Here is a 16,475-nt window from a genome sequence, read left to right on the forward strand (position 1 = left end):
CACTCCTCCTCCTCACCATCTGAGCCCTCTCTTTCTCTGCAGGGATGGTGGGAGGAGTCCAGACCGGCTCTGATTGGTCTGAAGGTCACTGAGTGACATGCAGGACCGGGTGCCGCTGGAGGTAACATCTGTCTCATATTAGCCGGAAGACAAATAGAACATTTTTAATCCGGATGTAACTTTATCTGTTTCCCAACACTCACAGGGAAACACAATCACCAACACACACACACAGTCACACACACAGTCACACACACAGTCACACACACAGCTATAATGTTTAAAATATGTGCATAATGTTCCCAGAATAGAACACGTACCTGTAGTTTAAATATATAACCTCTACTTCATATTCATTTAATCCATTCCTGATGGCACATTCAGGAATATTTCAATCACACGTTAACTGTATGTTTGAGCAATTCATCCAGTGCCTCAAAGTTATGAATGAAACTTTAACTTATTGAACCAGTTGTGCCCCCTGGCGTCTGCAAACACATACTACAATACATGAGGCGACACGGTAAAAACACATTTTAACCATAATAATGATAACGATGTTATTTGAAGAGAGTTTTTTAACGAGAAAAGACTTAGATACAGTGGAAAATGCTGTACTGATTCAATTCCATTTTTCTTTAAGTTTCATTACCTGAACCGCAAACAGAAGGCACGAGGCGCACATGGCTGCAAAGTGAGTTAAAAGGAGCAATAAACTATGCAATTAATTATAATCTATTTGAGAAATGTTAAGATGACAAATCGCAAGAAAATAATACACAATATAGAACTTATAGAACAATATAGAACTACCTTCACGTTAACCTTACAATCCATGCACAGTAGCTGGATTATTATTCTTTCAGCAGATGGGATGATGTTACCTTCCTGGCTTCAGGATGTAGAGTTGAACTCAATTGCTCCATATCTGTGGGACAGGTCATAAAACTAACAATTTAGCACTAAAGTTTCAGACACACGGCAAACACATGGCAAAGGCAACGAGAGGAGTTATAAGAATTGCGATTGTAATGACTCAAGTTAACCAGCAGATGGAGCCAAACGTTAAACTGAGATGCTACACCAAGAGAGCAAGACAATAATCTACATTTGTATTAACTCTTTACAGTAAAAACACGAATTTCTGTATTAATTTTTAAGAATGTAGAGTGTAAATTGGCCTTGTTGATAAAATGTGAAATAAAAAAAAAAGTTTTTCTGTACAAAGGTTGCTGTCAAACATTACATTGTCATAACTACGTTTTTAAAAAATCCTGGACCATTTACAATAAATAAATAGTAATTTTTATCTCTACCCCCTCTTCAAATCACACTCATCTCGAGTCAGGGTCTGTCTCTCTTCCAGAGTGTAATTACAGGATGGTTGGTCAGGCTTCATCTGAGAGATTCAATATTTACCAACAATCAATGAACTCATGAATAATTTAGACAAGGACATTTACCAGGCTGCAGCACACACACCCATCAGAGCTGCAGTGTGTGAGCGTGTGTGTATGTGTGTTTGTGAGTGAAAGGGAAACAATACATGCAGCTCTTGTCAGCACTTTAACTGGTGCCACGCCGTCACCAAAAGCTGTTTACCAGCCGAACAGAGAACTGTAGAGCATTTTATGAAAAACAACGTTGAATACCAAACGCAGATAGATGGCGAAAAGATCCTCGACATTATCTATAATCTGGACTGATATTGACATGAAAGAGGATCAGAAAATTTGAATTTTAACATCAAAACATATGACTTTTATCAAGATCTCGGTCAAAACTGAAAATCTTTCTCAGGTAGTTGGGATGAAGACTTTTCATAAGTGAAAGGAAGAAATGAAGAAGGAAGGTGGATTAGTAAAAGCAAGAGGGAAATAAAAGCATCATAAGAGGACAGAACAAACGAATAGATGTATTTGAGAATTAAAAAAGCAAACAGGAAGAAAGGAAAGGCAATGGAAAAACTGGGGGGAAACAAACCAGATGTTAAATGACATTAAGGGAAAAGGAACGAGAGGTGAGGGAAGGTGGTCAGGTGTCAGAGTACCTCTGCTATTAGAGGAAATATAGGTGAAGGGTGAACTGGCAGAGAGAGAATGACCCACAAAAGGAAAACAGAGAGAGGAAGAGAGAAGTACATATAAAGTTGAATTTCCTTTGTGAAACAATGTTGTCAAAACTATAAATACACTTAATTTTATGGCAGAGAATTAAAAAAACCCCACATTGTGTGATTGTACAGGAGATACTGATGGAGGAGAATAAGATGATGTGGAGGATGGGATAAAGACGATGAAGTGACGGCAATACGTCACAATTAAGAAACCATTAATGGGCCTGAATAAAAGCACCCAAGTGCTCTGGTCATTTCAGGGCTTTCAGCATACATCACAGCCACTTCGAGGACCCCATCGGTCTTCAAATCTATTTTTAAAAACAGTTGCATTATGAAGCTTTTAAAATCATGGTGGTCCACGTCATGCCCGCTGTGCTAAATCACCACAAAGCAAAAAAGTAATCAACCGATAAAAGCTTTGCAGGGTAAGTCACACTCACACACACATACAGATTATAAGCACTCAGATTTCCCCCGATGGGAAATTACATCCTCTGAGCCACAAGATCTGTACGGGAACCTCAGAGAGCAAAACAATATTTCCACAATCTTTCAGTCCAAACACATGCTTCAAATGGTTTGTTGTATGTTTGTTATGTGGCATGTGAGAGCAGAGCACAGACTCACATAGAGGCTCGCGTGATAATCCCAAAATATCACGTTGCACAGAGGAAGCAGTTTCAACTTTAGGTCCTCCTTTTTTGTTGTTTTTGGAAACTGAGTCCTATGCATTTGGGACATCTTCGCTTAGTTGTTTATTCAGATAATTATCGCTGCAGGGACTTCAAAAAGACTGTTTTTTTTTTTCTTTAAATCTTATCATAGAGCAAGTTGTCTCGATCATTTTACACGTTCATGGAAGAATGAGCCAATGGGCATGGTCTTAGGGGGCCGAAGGTCAAAGAGCCTCAAAGGGACGCATGCAATCATAAAAATGACTGGAAATAGCAGAGAGAGTGCAAAATAATGCAAGGAGACCACAAAAAACTGTTGCACAAATTAAGTGCAAAAAGACATTGCAGAGGGATTAAACACTTGGGCAGAAATAGGAATAAATAGTGTTTGTAATAATTAACAGATTGAAAACAGATACAACTGACAAGCAAAATAATATATATATAATTTTTATTGTAGACACAGGTCCATATAAAACAAGAAGTACATAGAGAAAGAAGAAAAAGTACGAAAGAAAGAAAGAAAGAAAGAAAGAAAGAAAGAAAGAAAGAAAGAAAGAAAGAAAGATACAACATCCTAAACTGTGCATATACAATTAAAAAAATTATACAATAAATAAATATAATGATAGAGATTAATAAGGTGATCACAAAGTACAGCCAAAAGTGTAACTGAAAAATGCATAACTACTTAACAGAACTAGAAAATGTCACAGAACCTTGTAAAATGACTGGATATATATAATAAAAACACACACACACACATAAAACGAGCAAAATAATCAATAATCAATAAATTGCAAAATATACAGGACATCGGTGTAATTCCGTAGACTAAGAAATACGCCCTCTACAGGTCAGCTTCCGTCTTAACTCTAAGGTTATTTTTTAGGACGAGCTGCAGCATGTGCGCACGGAGGTGGGCGCACGCCCCCCCCGCGTGACGTCACCGCGAGCCCCCCTGAACCAGGTCCATTCATGCCCGATTCATCAGAGCGACGCGCGCCTCGCCCCGCAGAGCAACGCACAGCACCGCAGAGCACCGCACCTTCCGAGGTGGAACGAGAAGCTTCCAAACGTGGATTTATTTCACTGCGGACTGAAACTCACAACGAGGTTCAAACCGACGCAGCGGGACGCAACTAACAAAACAGGTAAGAACTTTATAATCCGGATTTTGAGCGCATGTTGAGGTTGAGCGCGATCAATAGGCGGCAGTTCAATTCGGCTTGAATCCTGTTTACACAGATTCATTTATTTCCATTCAAAGCGCAAATAGTTCCCATTTACTCAGCTCGTTATCTCCTGGACCTGCCTGAACCTGCCTCACTTAAACTAAGTGAGCTCATCTATTGTTTCTTTTTGCCCAATTTCAGAGACACCAGGAGTCTTTATTCCAAAAGACAATTCAAAGCAAGCCAGTGAGTCAGTTTCTTTGTTGACACACACCCTGTGAAAGTGGAGGCACACACGCGCCCTCTGACAAAACAAACGGACCAGCTACACAATAAGAATAGGAGTTTTACGGTCTGAATCCACGAGTCATGCATGATGTGAAATAAGATAATCTTCATGCAAATTTTTCTCTGACTCAGCAAGAAGTTCTGTTAAAAATGTGTGTGGGTTGCAAGTTGTCTTGTGAGAACTTGAACTGCACTTCTTTCTTTCTTTTCAACCCGCAGCTGATATCTGTTAGGAGCTGTGACAGAAGAGGAACGAATTGGAGTTTCACAACCACCAAAACTTAAACTACAAGCGAGAAATGAAAGCGCTGGTATTCCCCAGAGTAAATGTTCTTTCTTAATGAGAATGAAGCTGCTTTAGTAAGAGGTCAGGTCAGTGACACAGAAACTGAAAGAATATCGGTCTAATTAGAGTGTCTGGTCAGAGCTGTTGACGTTACACAGCCTGTAAAAAATAACAATAAGCAATCACCCTAGACATGTACTGTGAGATTATTCTCTTTCTACTCTAATACAAACATACTAATATGAGGTATTGATGATTGATTTTGTGTCTTTCTGTGGTCAAAATGTCTCTTTTGTGTCTCTTGATGCTTTGTGACTCTTTGGGGTCAACATGTGTCACTCGTGTGTTTCTACTGTAGTGAACTTATTTTTATCTCTTTGTGTAACTTCATATTTCTATGTTGTTTTTAGTGTCTCCTTGAGGTCAATCTCTGTCTATTTGACTTTTATATAAATCGTTTGGGTTTGTCTGGAGTCATTCTCAGTCTTTATAATTGTGTCTCTTGGTAGATTTAAATTTCTTTGTGGTCATTCTGTCTGCGAGGAGAGTCGTGTCTCTCTGACTTTGCGTATCTGCGGCTGTTTTTTATCTTTTGGCGATTGCTCATGTCTCGCCGCGGAGACCTTTATGTTTCATTGTAGTTGTTTTTGTGTACTTTCGGGGTAATTCTACGGGTTTTTGTTGTTCTTTGATGATTCGTTAAACTGAGTCTTCTCACAGTATTTGTATTTTTAATTTTAAAAACATTTTATTAACATTATGCCATTGTCCTTTTAATGTTATTTCAAGTTTCTCTCTGTTCAGTTTCTGTCTGCTTCTTCAAGTAATTTATCAGTGTGGTCATTTTAAGTGTATTTGTTTTGTCGTGTGTCACTTTTGGCCCTTTGACCCCCCCCCCCGCTGTGGACTCGTGGTATTTATGGCTTGGGTTCGTCTTGCCCACTGCTGCAGTGTACTCTGTAAGTGTGTTGCCTGACGAAACGAAGGCGAGAACAAACATCGTTCTGATAATTATCTCTCACAGGTACTTCGTGTATAAATAAATCTGAAATCCACTGCATAATTGCAGCTCTAACTCTCAGGTATTGATGTGTTTCTTTGCAGGATGGCTGCGGACAACGACTTAGAGTTACACTTTTGACATACTTTTGGAGGCGTTGACCAATTTCTCAGAGTGAATCAAGGCCGTTTTTCACCTGCGATGGAGTTTCCAGATGACCCGTGCCACAGCAAGCTCCACATCGACTCCACCAAGAGCCCGATGATCAGCGCCATCATGTTCGCCGCGGGCATCTTCGGCAACGTGGCGGCTCTGGTCATACTGGAGATCAGGCGCCGCAGGGACATGAAGGCCGGGGGCACATGGCGGCGAGCGTTGTTCCATGTCCTCATCACGTCGCTGGTGGTCACAGACCTGGCGGGAACCTGTCTGATCAGCCCCATAGTGCAGCTGTCCTACTCGCGAAACACCACCCTCATCGGGATGTCGCCGGACACTAAAAGCGTGTGTTCGTATTTTGGCGTCAGCATGACTTTTTTCAGCCTGGCCACCATGTCCCTCCTTTTAACCACGGCGCTGGAGCGATGCTTCGCCATTGGGTACCCGTACCTGTACAGCCGGCACGTGACCAAGAAGTGTGCCTACATCACGATCCCGCTGGTGTTCGTTCTGTGTACGCTGTTCTGTCTGCTCCCGTTTGTGGGATTTGGTAAATACGTGCAATACTGCCCCGGCACGTGGTGCTTCATCGACATGAACCCGCAGTCGCCCAAGGACCGAGCCTACGCCAACCTGTATGCCTCCGTGATGCTGCTGCTGGTGCTGGCCATAGTGGCGTGCAACGGCTTTGTAGTCTACCAGCTGTTCAAGATGTACCAGCGCCGGAAAAAGACCGGCTCGGTCAAGGTGACCACCAGAGCCAACAGCGAGCGCAGGCAGACGTCCATGGCGGAGGAGGTCGAGCACCTGATCCTGCTGGTCTTCATGACCATCATCTTCATCATCTGCACGCTGCCTCTGGTGGTAAGATCAGATCCCCGCAGATTGCACACGTCAGCGTAGAACGACTCGCCTAGAGAGTCTACTTCATTTCCACACAGTGAAAATCCCCAAACTGTTGAATAAAGCGTATCTCCACATATCTGATCTGAGCTCCTAGCAGACAGTTGAAAACTGCTCTGTGGTTTTGAGTCTGTAAACACAAACACTGTTATGAGAATAATAAATGAACAGCAGACAGTGATGTGTAGCTTTAACTCTATCGCAGTGTGTGCATTCAGTGAAAAATGCAGCTATTCTTAAACAACACAATAGGCTGTTTGGTGGCTCTGATGGCAAATTGCAGGCAGGAAGCAGCGCTGACTCAGCTGCCTATTCTAGTGCCACAGTCAGACCCTGACATGTTAAAGTGCACCTATACCTCAAAAATATTAACACATTTGCTTGTTCTCGGTCATTATGAAACAAATACAAAAATTCCTTCAAAGATTGATAGGAATTTGACAGCTATCAATGAAAAACGTTTGTGATGGAGTGAAATGAAATGAGAATAAGCTTCTAATATGTGGTGAAAGACTACTACATTGAAACATGTCTGGTTTTGGAACAACACGAATCACAATCTTAATGAGACATGAAATTGTCCGAGGACATCATGGGAGCCGACGGCATGATTCACATACTGTCCCTGTGGGACTGTAAAGAGATGTTTGGAGATTCCAGGATTTGATCAGTAATGTCATCAGGAAGCTATCTGGATTGTGTCCCTATGGAGACTATCAGGGTATCTGGTTCTGTCACACCGAACAACCACACAAGTACGTCTGCTACTGATGACAACTGTGAGGAACCCAGTCGTCATTTACTGCTCCTGTTAGAGGCAGGTCTGATGGATGGCGGTGACATTTTAAAGTGACAAGACATGGCAGCCTGAAGCCTCACAGACCTGAGGAATACCTACAGCCGATGCCAGTGACGTACTGCAGAGTAGTTTGAGGAGTGAAAAGCAGTTTTTTTTTTAGTCACAGAGTTGAAGTTGAGGAGTGGAAACTGCACGTTTGAAGGGATCAAACTGCAAATGACTCATCACATTATCCATTATGCCGTCTCGGTACGACTCCTGGGCGATCTATTTGAAACCACTCGAGGCTTCGTGAGTGTCACTTTGGACTTCAAAATGGGAAATCGATAAGTTTCCCAGCAGATATGATGTTGTGCACTTTACAGCAGTAATGGGTCAGCGTGGCCTCCCGCACGCTGCCGGGTCCCAGCGGTGGCTTGAAATGCAGACTCGTAAGCTTCTTCTGCGACACGGCTGCCAAGTCCAGCACCTCGTCTCAGTTAATAGCATTCACAGCAACGCAATCACAGACACCGCCAAGACGGAAGCTATTTTATGAGCTGGAGACTTTTCGAGAGTCTGTTTTGGCGAAACCATTTCATCGAGTGTTTTTGTTGCTTTGTCACATAGAAACGATCCAACAACTGTTTTTATGTCTTGAACCTGACTAAATGTAGCACTGGAACAACTTTATTCTTTGTGCAGCTCTTGGTTGCTGTCAGACATTTTTCCTTCTGCTTGCAAGGAAATCAAGTTTCTAAAATCAAGCTGAGGTTCAGGAAAATCTGTTTTTGCAGTCTGAACAAGGAGTAAATAACTAAAATACACAGTAAATGAGGAAGCAGTTTTTTTCAGGATGAATGTAGAATTTCTTGACATTTCAGCTTATAAATAAACAAATATATAAATATGCACATAAGTACTGCAACATTATGTAAAATTAAAACCTTTTACTTCAGGGATGCAACAAACAGTTAAAATGTGAATATAACAATACAATCACGTGCCATTTTATTAGTTACAGTCCTCTGTGATTCAGTGGAAAAGCCCAGACATGTATTATATCTTCACAGACATCCAAGAGAATGTATTTTAACTTTTAGCTGTGTTCATGAGAGATGTCAACAGGATCAGAATATTGGAAACACCTCAGTTGATTGTAGTTTGTCTCAACACCATTGTAAATCACAGCATGAAATACAGGAAGTATTCAGTCACAATAAATAATCAACCATTATTATCTCATCACAAATGCAGAAGTGATAAATGAGCTCTTGTTCTGGATCACGTTAAACTGAACACGTGTGCCAAGTGAAGTAGCAGTATATAAAGTATTAGTCCTTTTTTTAGGGTTTCAATGAGAAAGAAAAAGACATATTTTCAACAAACATGTAAGAGTTAGAAAACATCACTATTTGTCTTAATGTGACCTTCGTTTAATTCCATTTATTTCTTATATTCATGCATTGTGGCATAAGTACTGCAATCTAGAATAGCGTTTACATTGTGTCATGATGATGCGACTGTACATCTCAGTTTGTGTTTTGCACGGTTCTGTCTGATTATGTGACGGATGGTTAGTTTGACCCCCGTCTGTGCAGTTGGAGTCTTCTGATGTAAGCAGGAGAAGGACACCGAGATCAGCTCTCTAATGTGGCTTTAAGCACTTTGTCATCTGGAGCCTGAACAAAACCGATGACTCGGGTACTGTGAGGTGAAACAAGGGCGCACACACAAAGACACACAACCTGAATCCTAACCCTTGTCTTCCTTCACACATCCAATGACCTCAGCTTATCTTCACAGGTCTCTCTCTCTTTTTTTTTTTACATCATCAAATTCAAAAGTCACATATAAAAGTGTAGCTACCTCACAGCCTGCTGTTATGGGTGTGTCTCCACTTGATCTCATCGCTTCATATTTCCACAAAAGTGCCACATTAAGTCATTTGGCAGACCGCAGTTGCCTTTCAGGGAGATGCAGGAACCCATTTTACCCTGCGTTGTGCTTTCATTAATTACACTGAGAGGGCTCTGGTCATCCCTTCACATTTCTTACTCTACAAATGGCTTTTCTCTCTTTCCTCTGCGAGGACCGGCTGGGGTGTGGGATTGCTTTTGAGTATGAAGATGAATCCTCCACTTATTTGGAGACAAGTTTTAAGTTGACAATGGTCGCTTTGTCAGGTTGATGCAGCATATTTGGATTTTTAAGATTATATTTTGTGCTCAGGCTGCAGTTATCATATTTATTATAATTAGATATTTGATGCTTGCTAATCAGTAGTCCACTTAGAAATGTAGATTAATACAAAAACAAGTTAACAGATTGAGCTCTATGTTGTCACACTTCTGAGAAAAGTGCAGAATCTTCATTGTCATACTAAAATATCTTAAGTTTCGTTATATAACAGTTTCAGTTCCTGGCTCCAATATAATGATTTTGTTCAGTGTGTGAACTCTACTGTGTGTTTATTCACACTTTACAACCGATGGCTACAAACCAGACACCTGCTTATTGTGGAAATGTTTCACAGATGTCTTGGAATAACAAATGACAAATCTTCTGTGACTTCAAATAAATACCCCGATCAAGGTAATCGCAGTATTTAGGGACGGCTTGGCTTGAATATAGATCTTCAAGGAGTTCCATGTTTGCCTGACTTTCCACCTTCGAACACATAGTGAACCTCACAACGGATGCATAATTAATGAAGCGCTTTATATAAACACATATTCTAGTCCAGCTCAGCAATGTGATACCACAGTTGGAGGTCAACACCACACACACACACACCCACACACACACATCCACACAAACAGGAATCAGATTACACTCTTCTGCTGAAATCGAACTGATGTTTCCATGTGATGCACCTCTGGTTTTGTGATTGCATTAACAGCTGAAAAGGCCACACATGGTTTACATCAGGAAAAAAGAGAAAGTGTGATGACGAAGGCGAGACAGGCTGAAAAAGGTACACTAATGGGATTAGTAATGGGATTAGTCCGTTTTTTTTTTATATGAACACAGCAACAGGGTAATACCGCAGATTTGGCTCTCGCTGCCTCAGACTCAGTTATTTGCTCAGAACACACCTTAACAATTTAAAGTGTTGTTGTAGAAAATGAAAGTCAAACAGACGGCCGTGTTCGGAGCCCTCCCAGACTCCACACATTAACACTTTTATTGCACATCCTGTTGGTGCTCAGAGGAGAGGAGAAAATGATCTCACAGCGTGAAGCACACCTCACTGCTCGGCCTGGTAAAATAAAATATAAAATCGCTCTAAACACGCGATTCTGGTAAAAACACCATTTAAAGGGACGGTCAGGTTGGAATGAAGCAACTCAGCAGCAGAATTTACAGGTTTTCTTCTGGCGCTCGACTTTCCTCCAACAATCCAAACACATGCGTTTGAGGCCATTTGGTGAGTTATTTTATTCGTTAATGGTCAAAAAAACACAAAACAGCTGTTAATTAAACCTGAGATCAAATGTTTAAATCTTACCGGGCTTTAAGTGGAACCTTCAGATTTCTTTATTCTAATCGTGCTGATACCAGAAACCAGCAGAATATAGTTGCTGCAATAAGCGAAGAGTGGAGTTGTGTGACAGTCACTCTTACATTTATCATGATCTCAGCAACTATGTTTTTTTTTTTTACAGCAGGTTTTTGAAGAAACAGTGAAAAGCAGAAGAGAAAGAGAGTGGTTATCAGGTGATGAGGAATTCATAGAGAAGCTAAATGACATGACCAGAAGGAAGTGAATAAAAGTAGTATTTTCAGGGAATTGACTCCTTCTGGTCAGGTTTTAATGGCATATTGTTCCTATGAGAGCCCAAGAGAGATGAGCAGCAGGGATTTCTAAACCTGTGAACTCGTCATAGCTTCCATGGATTGTATTAATGTGCTGGTTCCCGGCCTTGTGACCATCAGCCGAGGGAATGTACTGCCTCCTCCCAGCTAATAACATGCAGAATGGGATTTCACTGGCAATTTCAAGCTGCAGGAACTAATCAGTGAAAATCAGCTCATTCCTGACTAAACACATCTGCTGCTTTTTTTTCTTTCTTTCTTTTTTAAAGGTCAACAGCTTTGCAATATACCTATTTCTGATTATTGAGATGAAAAGCTGATTGGAGTTAGATTTGCTTCAATGGTTCAGGGTTGTAGTGGAATGCACCTGGTAGACATTTACTAAGCTATAAGAGGCAAACAAAGTATTTCCCAATCTCTCTGACAGATTATTGAACTATTTCAATGATCGACAAATCATATAAAACCTTTCAGAGCTGAATCCACCTTTATATATTGGTTATTTCAATCTTCCATGTTAATGAAGTAACATCTTATTGTTGTTGATTCTTGTTCTAAACCTGGTTGAGACACAAATCGGTGATTTAAAATTTTTTTTTTATAAAATATTCATCAATGAATGTATAATATGCACATAATATGCATATATGCTTGTGTCATCCCCCCAAAAATATAAGAATTTGACATTCATGGTTGAATTTAATGCATCAGAAAAGTGCAGAATTCTTAGTGCAGGAGTGAACCGTGAAGACAGAAGTGAATGACTGTATTGATGACTCCAGCACAGTCCTCAGTATCAGTGAAAGATTTCTCTATTAAATGTGAGCCTTTGTAAACTCAGTCAGCCGGATATCAGCACGGAAACCTGGATTTGGCTCAGACTCAGCACATCTGCTTCTTAGCCTCTCCCAGAAACCACTAGAAACACACATGTTGGCATGTTTCCTGACGTGTTTGCCATCTGAAAAGCAGTGGAATGGAGTAATTCCAACATCCTTTTTGATTTATAGCTGCACTCTAAACATCCTGTCAGTGAGTGGCAGCGTTATCGGCTCGGAGGAGGATAACATCAAGGAGGGCGCGTAACATCAAACATTAAATATCATTTAACACCCAGATTAAATGCTACGCAGTGCTCTCCCTCAAGTAAAACTGGTCCCTCAAAGTTTGACTGAGAGATTAAATCTGAAAGTACAGGGCCAACGATCAACAATTAAAATCAATTCATTCTCGAACCTTCACAGGAAAGGGCCAAACTCAAAGAGGTCTTGTCATGATTCCACTGCTATGTTGCATTCTCAAAAGTGAAAATAAAACACAAGGTCATAGTTGAGTGGACTCTCGTTCTTTGACCACAGAAATGTAATCAGGTCAATTCTAAATAATAATGAACATTTGTTCCAAGCTTAAAGACACAGCCTCACGGGAATCTTGAGATATTTTGTTTATGAGAATGAGAAACCGAAGCTTAATGCCCACCGGCCGACAGCTGCAGTCTGCACGAAGGCATGAAAAATGTGACATTTACAAAGCTCTCGGACAGGCATTATAAAAGAGGAATTGGTTGGTGTCCATTTTTCTTCCCTTTGCTCCCATAAGGGAGGTCCCCTCCTTTGTGCAGACGGTTTAATTCAGGATATATTACCAGGATGTTCACTTGGATGGACTCTGGTGCTGCCATTGGGATTATGTACTGGGATCTAATTTAATACACAATTTATGCTTTCCTCCTCCTCTCAGATCCGAGTGTACATCAACTCCACACAGAGCCGCATCGAGTCCCACCCCATGGACCTGATTGCTCTGCGCTTCATCTCCGTCAACTCCATCATCGACCCCTGGGTCTTCATCCTGCTCTCCCCCAGCGTGCTGCACTTCTGCTGGGCCTCGCTGGGCCGGGCGCCCCTGGCCCTCCCCAGGGGCTCGGTGTGTAAATCCTCCATGGTGAAGGAGAACGCAACCGCTAACCTGGAGCTGTCGCACTCAAAACTCTACACCCAGGACTCCAATGCCGCGGAAAATGTATGACCGTGTTTTGCTGTAATTTATATTTATTTTTCCCAGGATTATAACGGGTGTTTTCCTGTCTGTCTGACCACTTGAGCTGCAGAGGTCTGCCCACAGCGATCTTATCAGTTTGCTGGGTGTTTTCATTCAATTATGGCCCGGATAAGCAACTCGAAGCTGCTCAATCGGCTGGCAGGCGCCCGAGGGCGAAGGCAAACTGACTCCCCTGGAGTTTGTCGTTTTTAATACGATGGCTCCACATGTTGACTCATTAGCTGCTTGTGCATTATCTTAGTGAATCAATTCAAAAAAGCTGCTGATGCAAATGAAATACAGAGACTTCAGTATTGGATTGGGTTTCCTATATTCTGCAACAAAACGATTTTTATCTGTCAAGGCACCCCATCATAAATGCATAAAAAAAAGGTTAATTTAGCCTGAGGAAAGCAGTGGCACAACTAATCTGGCTCCACACATGTTTCAGGATTTATGAGTGAAAACGATCGTATCACCCTGCTGCATCCTCACCCCGGACTTTAACCTCCGCTCTGCTTTCCTAACCTTCACTTCTGCAGAAAGGTCAAAGCCTGGAGCGGCTTGGTGGTGAACAAGAGTCCACTCAGAATGATTCTGAGGTTTTACCCATGATCATACATGTACAGGATAGGATCATATGCTACATATTTTTCATAGGATTTGACTTGAAAACAGCTTCTTAGATTTAGTAACAGCAGATCAACATTCTCTTCAACCAATGAGGTGCCACTTGCAGATTAAATGCATTAATGTGATGCAGATTATAAGACCCGTGACCAATGAAATGCTAATAATGCTCATGGAGGCATCACGTTCAGGCATGAACGACTAGTTTCTTGCTTTATTCCTCTTTGCGCAGATCTTCATTTGGAGAAGCTATGAGAGGACCAACGTTAACAGACATTTGGAATGCATTGATTTTTACTGAGGACCCTTTTAATTGTGTCCTCTTGGAGGACAGCTCACTTGGGAGACTTTCCCATTGGTTTATTTCAGGTTCTTCATTAAAACGTTAAATGTTTTGTTAGAGGACAATGATGTCAGTTTTAAAGTAGCTGCTAAAATCAGACGGACTACTGAGTTTACTGGAAGGAGAAGCAGGTAGTTTTTTCCATGTTGTTTTGGGGGGGGCTGGTCGCTTTGGGGATCTGCTGCTGCGACAGCAGCTTCTCCTTAAATCGAATTAAAAATGGGGATAAAGCTTTTTGCATGAAAATAAGCTACTAAAATATTTTGGCGGTCTCTTTGCATTCAAATCTCACGAGAATGAAAAACACTTGCAGCAAACGGAACCAGACTGGGTTACACAATAGTCTCGGTGTAAACAGTTGATTCAGAGTGCTGAAGAGAGGGTCAGTGTGAGAAAAGAGCCAATGACTTTATTTCACTATTGTTTTGTGAGAAAAGCAGTTTATTGCCCGTGTTGATTCTGAGTTCAGCATCGAAATGTTCAATGTTTACGACGGTGACTTACTGCTTCCTGCCTCTGTGTGTGTGTGTGTGTGTGTGTGTATGTGTGTGTGTGTGTGTGTGTGTGTGTGTGTGTGTGTGTGTGTGTGTGTGTGTGTGTGTGTGTGTGTGTGTGTGTGTGTGTGTGAGAGAAAGATGGACAGCAAAATGAAATGTACTCATATGGAAGCAGAATCTACCTACTTGGATGTCTTGTACTCTGTAATCAAGTACTGTACATGAACCAAATGCACTGAGTGTGTGTGTGTGAGTGCATGTGTGTGGGCGTGCGTGCATGAGAGAGAGAGTTTTATGACTTGTGTAAATAAACATCTCATCCACAAAATATTTGCTCCTGCTTTGTAACCTGACTCTTTCACACACACACACACACACACACACACACACACACACACACACACACACACACACACACACACACACACACACACACACACACACACACACACACACACACACACACACACACACACACACACACACACGCACAGAGTTTGTGGATGGTTTCCAGATGTGGAGTCAGATCTGTCAATTTAACTGTTCCTGCTCGTCGCCCTTGATTCTGAGCTGCTATGTTCACGTGTTCTCGTTTGAGTTTTTCCGTCACATTTCTGATGTTTGATCATATCAGCCTTGGCGATCTTGAGCTGAATACACACAGGAAATCTCAGAAAACCGCTTCAACGGAAACCCCACTTGTTTTGCAATCCGTCTCCAAAACTCACCAACTGCTGGATCAGGAGTAAACAGGGAGGCACATTTGGCAAATAAAGCAATTTGCAGTGGAATTCCTGCGACACAAGCGTTTGTTTTCCCGTCCCTTCCATGTCCCTTAAATCTATTTCAGAATGAAAATAAAGTGCTCGTTGTAACTCGCAACAACTGTGGTTAGACTGTCAGCCGCACGATGTGAACGGAAGCTACCGGTAGAAAGAGGAACTTTCTATTCTTTCTATTGTGTCAAAACATGTTCCTCCCCCTCTCACCATGAGCCAGTCACCATAATTCAGTTGATCCAAAGTTATGATCGCAGGTTGCAGACATTAAACGCCACCACCCATTCAAACGTACGTCTCTCCTCTCCCTGAAGCCATTCTGCAGATGAATTTTTCTCCCTCTCTCTTTCTTTTCATCTCTAATGAGCTAAGAGCCTGTTGGCATCAGGACCTGCTGTTGATGACTGATGGTTTCGGTGTATTAAAGTGCTGCCATGTAGGAACCAGGCTGTCAAATGGAAATACACTTTTCACAATATTCACAATACTGTTCTTTGCTTGAGTCCAGAAATATGCTGTTTTTACTCCTCGGTTTTTCAAGACAGATTCACTACTTTTCATTTCACTTTTCTTTTTTTTTCTTTTTTTGTATTTGAGGGACATTTATTGCTCCATCGGTGTATTGCCATGTATTTTCAGGTCATGCCTTCTTGACATGGTGCTTTTATTTGCCGTATTTTCAACTGGTACATTGAGACAAGATGAATTGCAGCAGAATGACACTTAATAAAAAAGAAAATAAAGACTCCTTTTTGTCTTATATGTCAGAAAACAACTTATTTTTTACTATATATGCACTAGAGAAGTGTTGATGGTTTTTTTTAGCATATTTGTTTTGCGGTGTATAACAGTCCTGCACAGTGTTGTAGTAGTTTGTACTTATGTCCCACAATTAAAAAGTGATGGGTTTGACTCCCAGCAGGACTTTCTTGTGTGGAGTTTGCATGTTCGCCATGACTTTCCTCTGGAAAACATGCATGTGAGA

General features: G+C 41.4%; 1 protein-coding gene across 3 annotated transcripts; it reads left to right on the forward strand.

Moving 5' to 3' along the window:
* Positions 1–3,645: 3,645 nt before the first annotated feature.
* ptger2a (prostaglandin E receptor 2a (subtype EP2)) lies at positions 3,646–15,035 on the forward strand. Of its 3 annotated transcripts, XM_080492842.1 has the most exons (4): positions 3,786–3,947; positions 4,170–4,214; positions 5,647–6,565; positions 12,942–15,035. In XM_080492842.1, the coding sequence occupies exons 3-4, from the start codon at positions 5,744–5,746 to the stop codon at positions 13,227–13,229; spliced, it is 1,110 nt and encodes a 369-aa protein (XP_080348968.1). In that variant the 5' UTR covers positions 3,786–3,947; positions 4,170–4,214; positions 5,647–5,743; the 3' UTR covers positions 13,230–15,035. The 3 variants fall into 3 exon arrangements, with proteins under 3 accessions (XP_080348967.1, XP_080348968.1, XP_080348969.1); XM_080492841.1 differs by lacking the exon at positions 4,170–4,214 and having other exon boundaries at positions 3,646–3,947; XM_080492843.1 differs by lacking the exons at positions 3,786–3,947; positions 4,170–4,214 and adding an exon at positions 5,508–5,566.
* The last annotated feature ends 1,440 nt before the right edge of the window (positions 15,036–16,475 follow it).

This window comes from Lipophrys pholis, assembly GCF_963383615.2.
Source record: "Lipophrys pholis genome assembly, chromosome: 23".
Lineage (NCBI taxonomy): Eukaryota > Metazoa > Chordata > Actinopteri > Blenniiformes > Blenniidae > Lipophrys > Lipophrys pholis.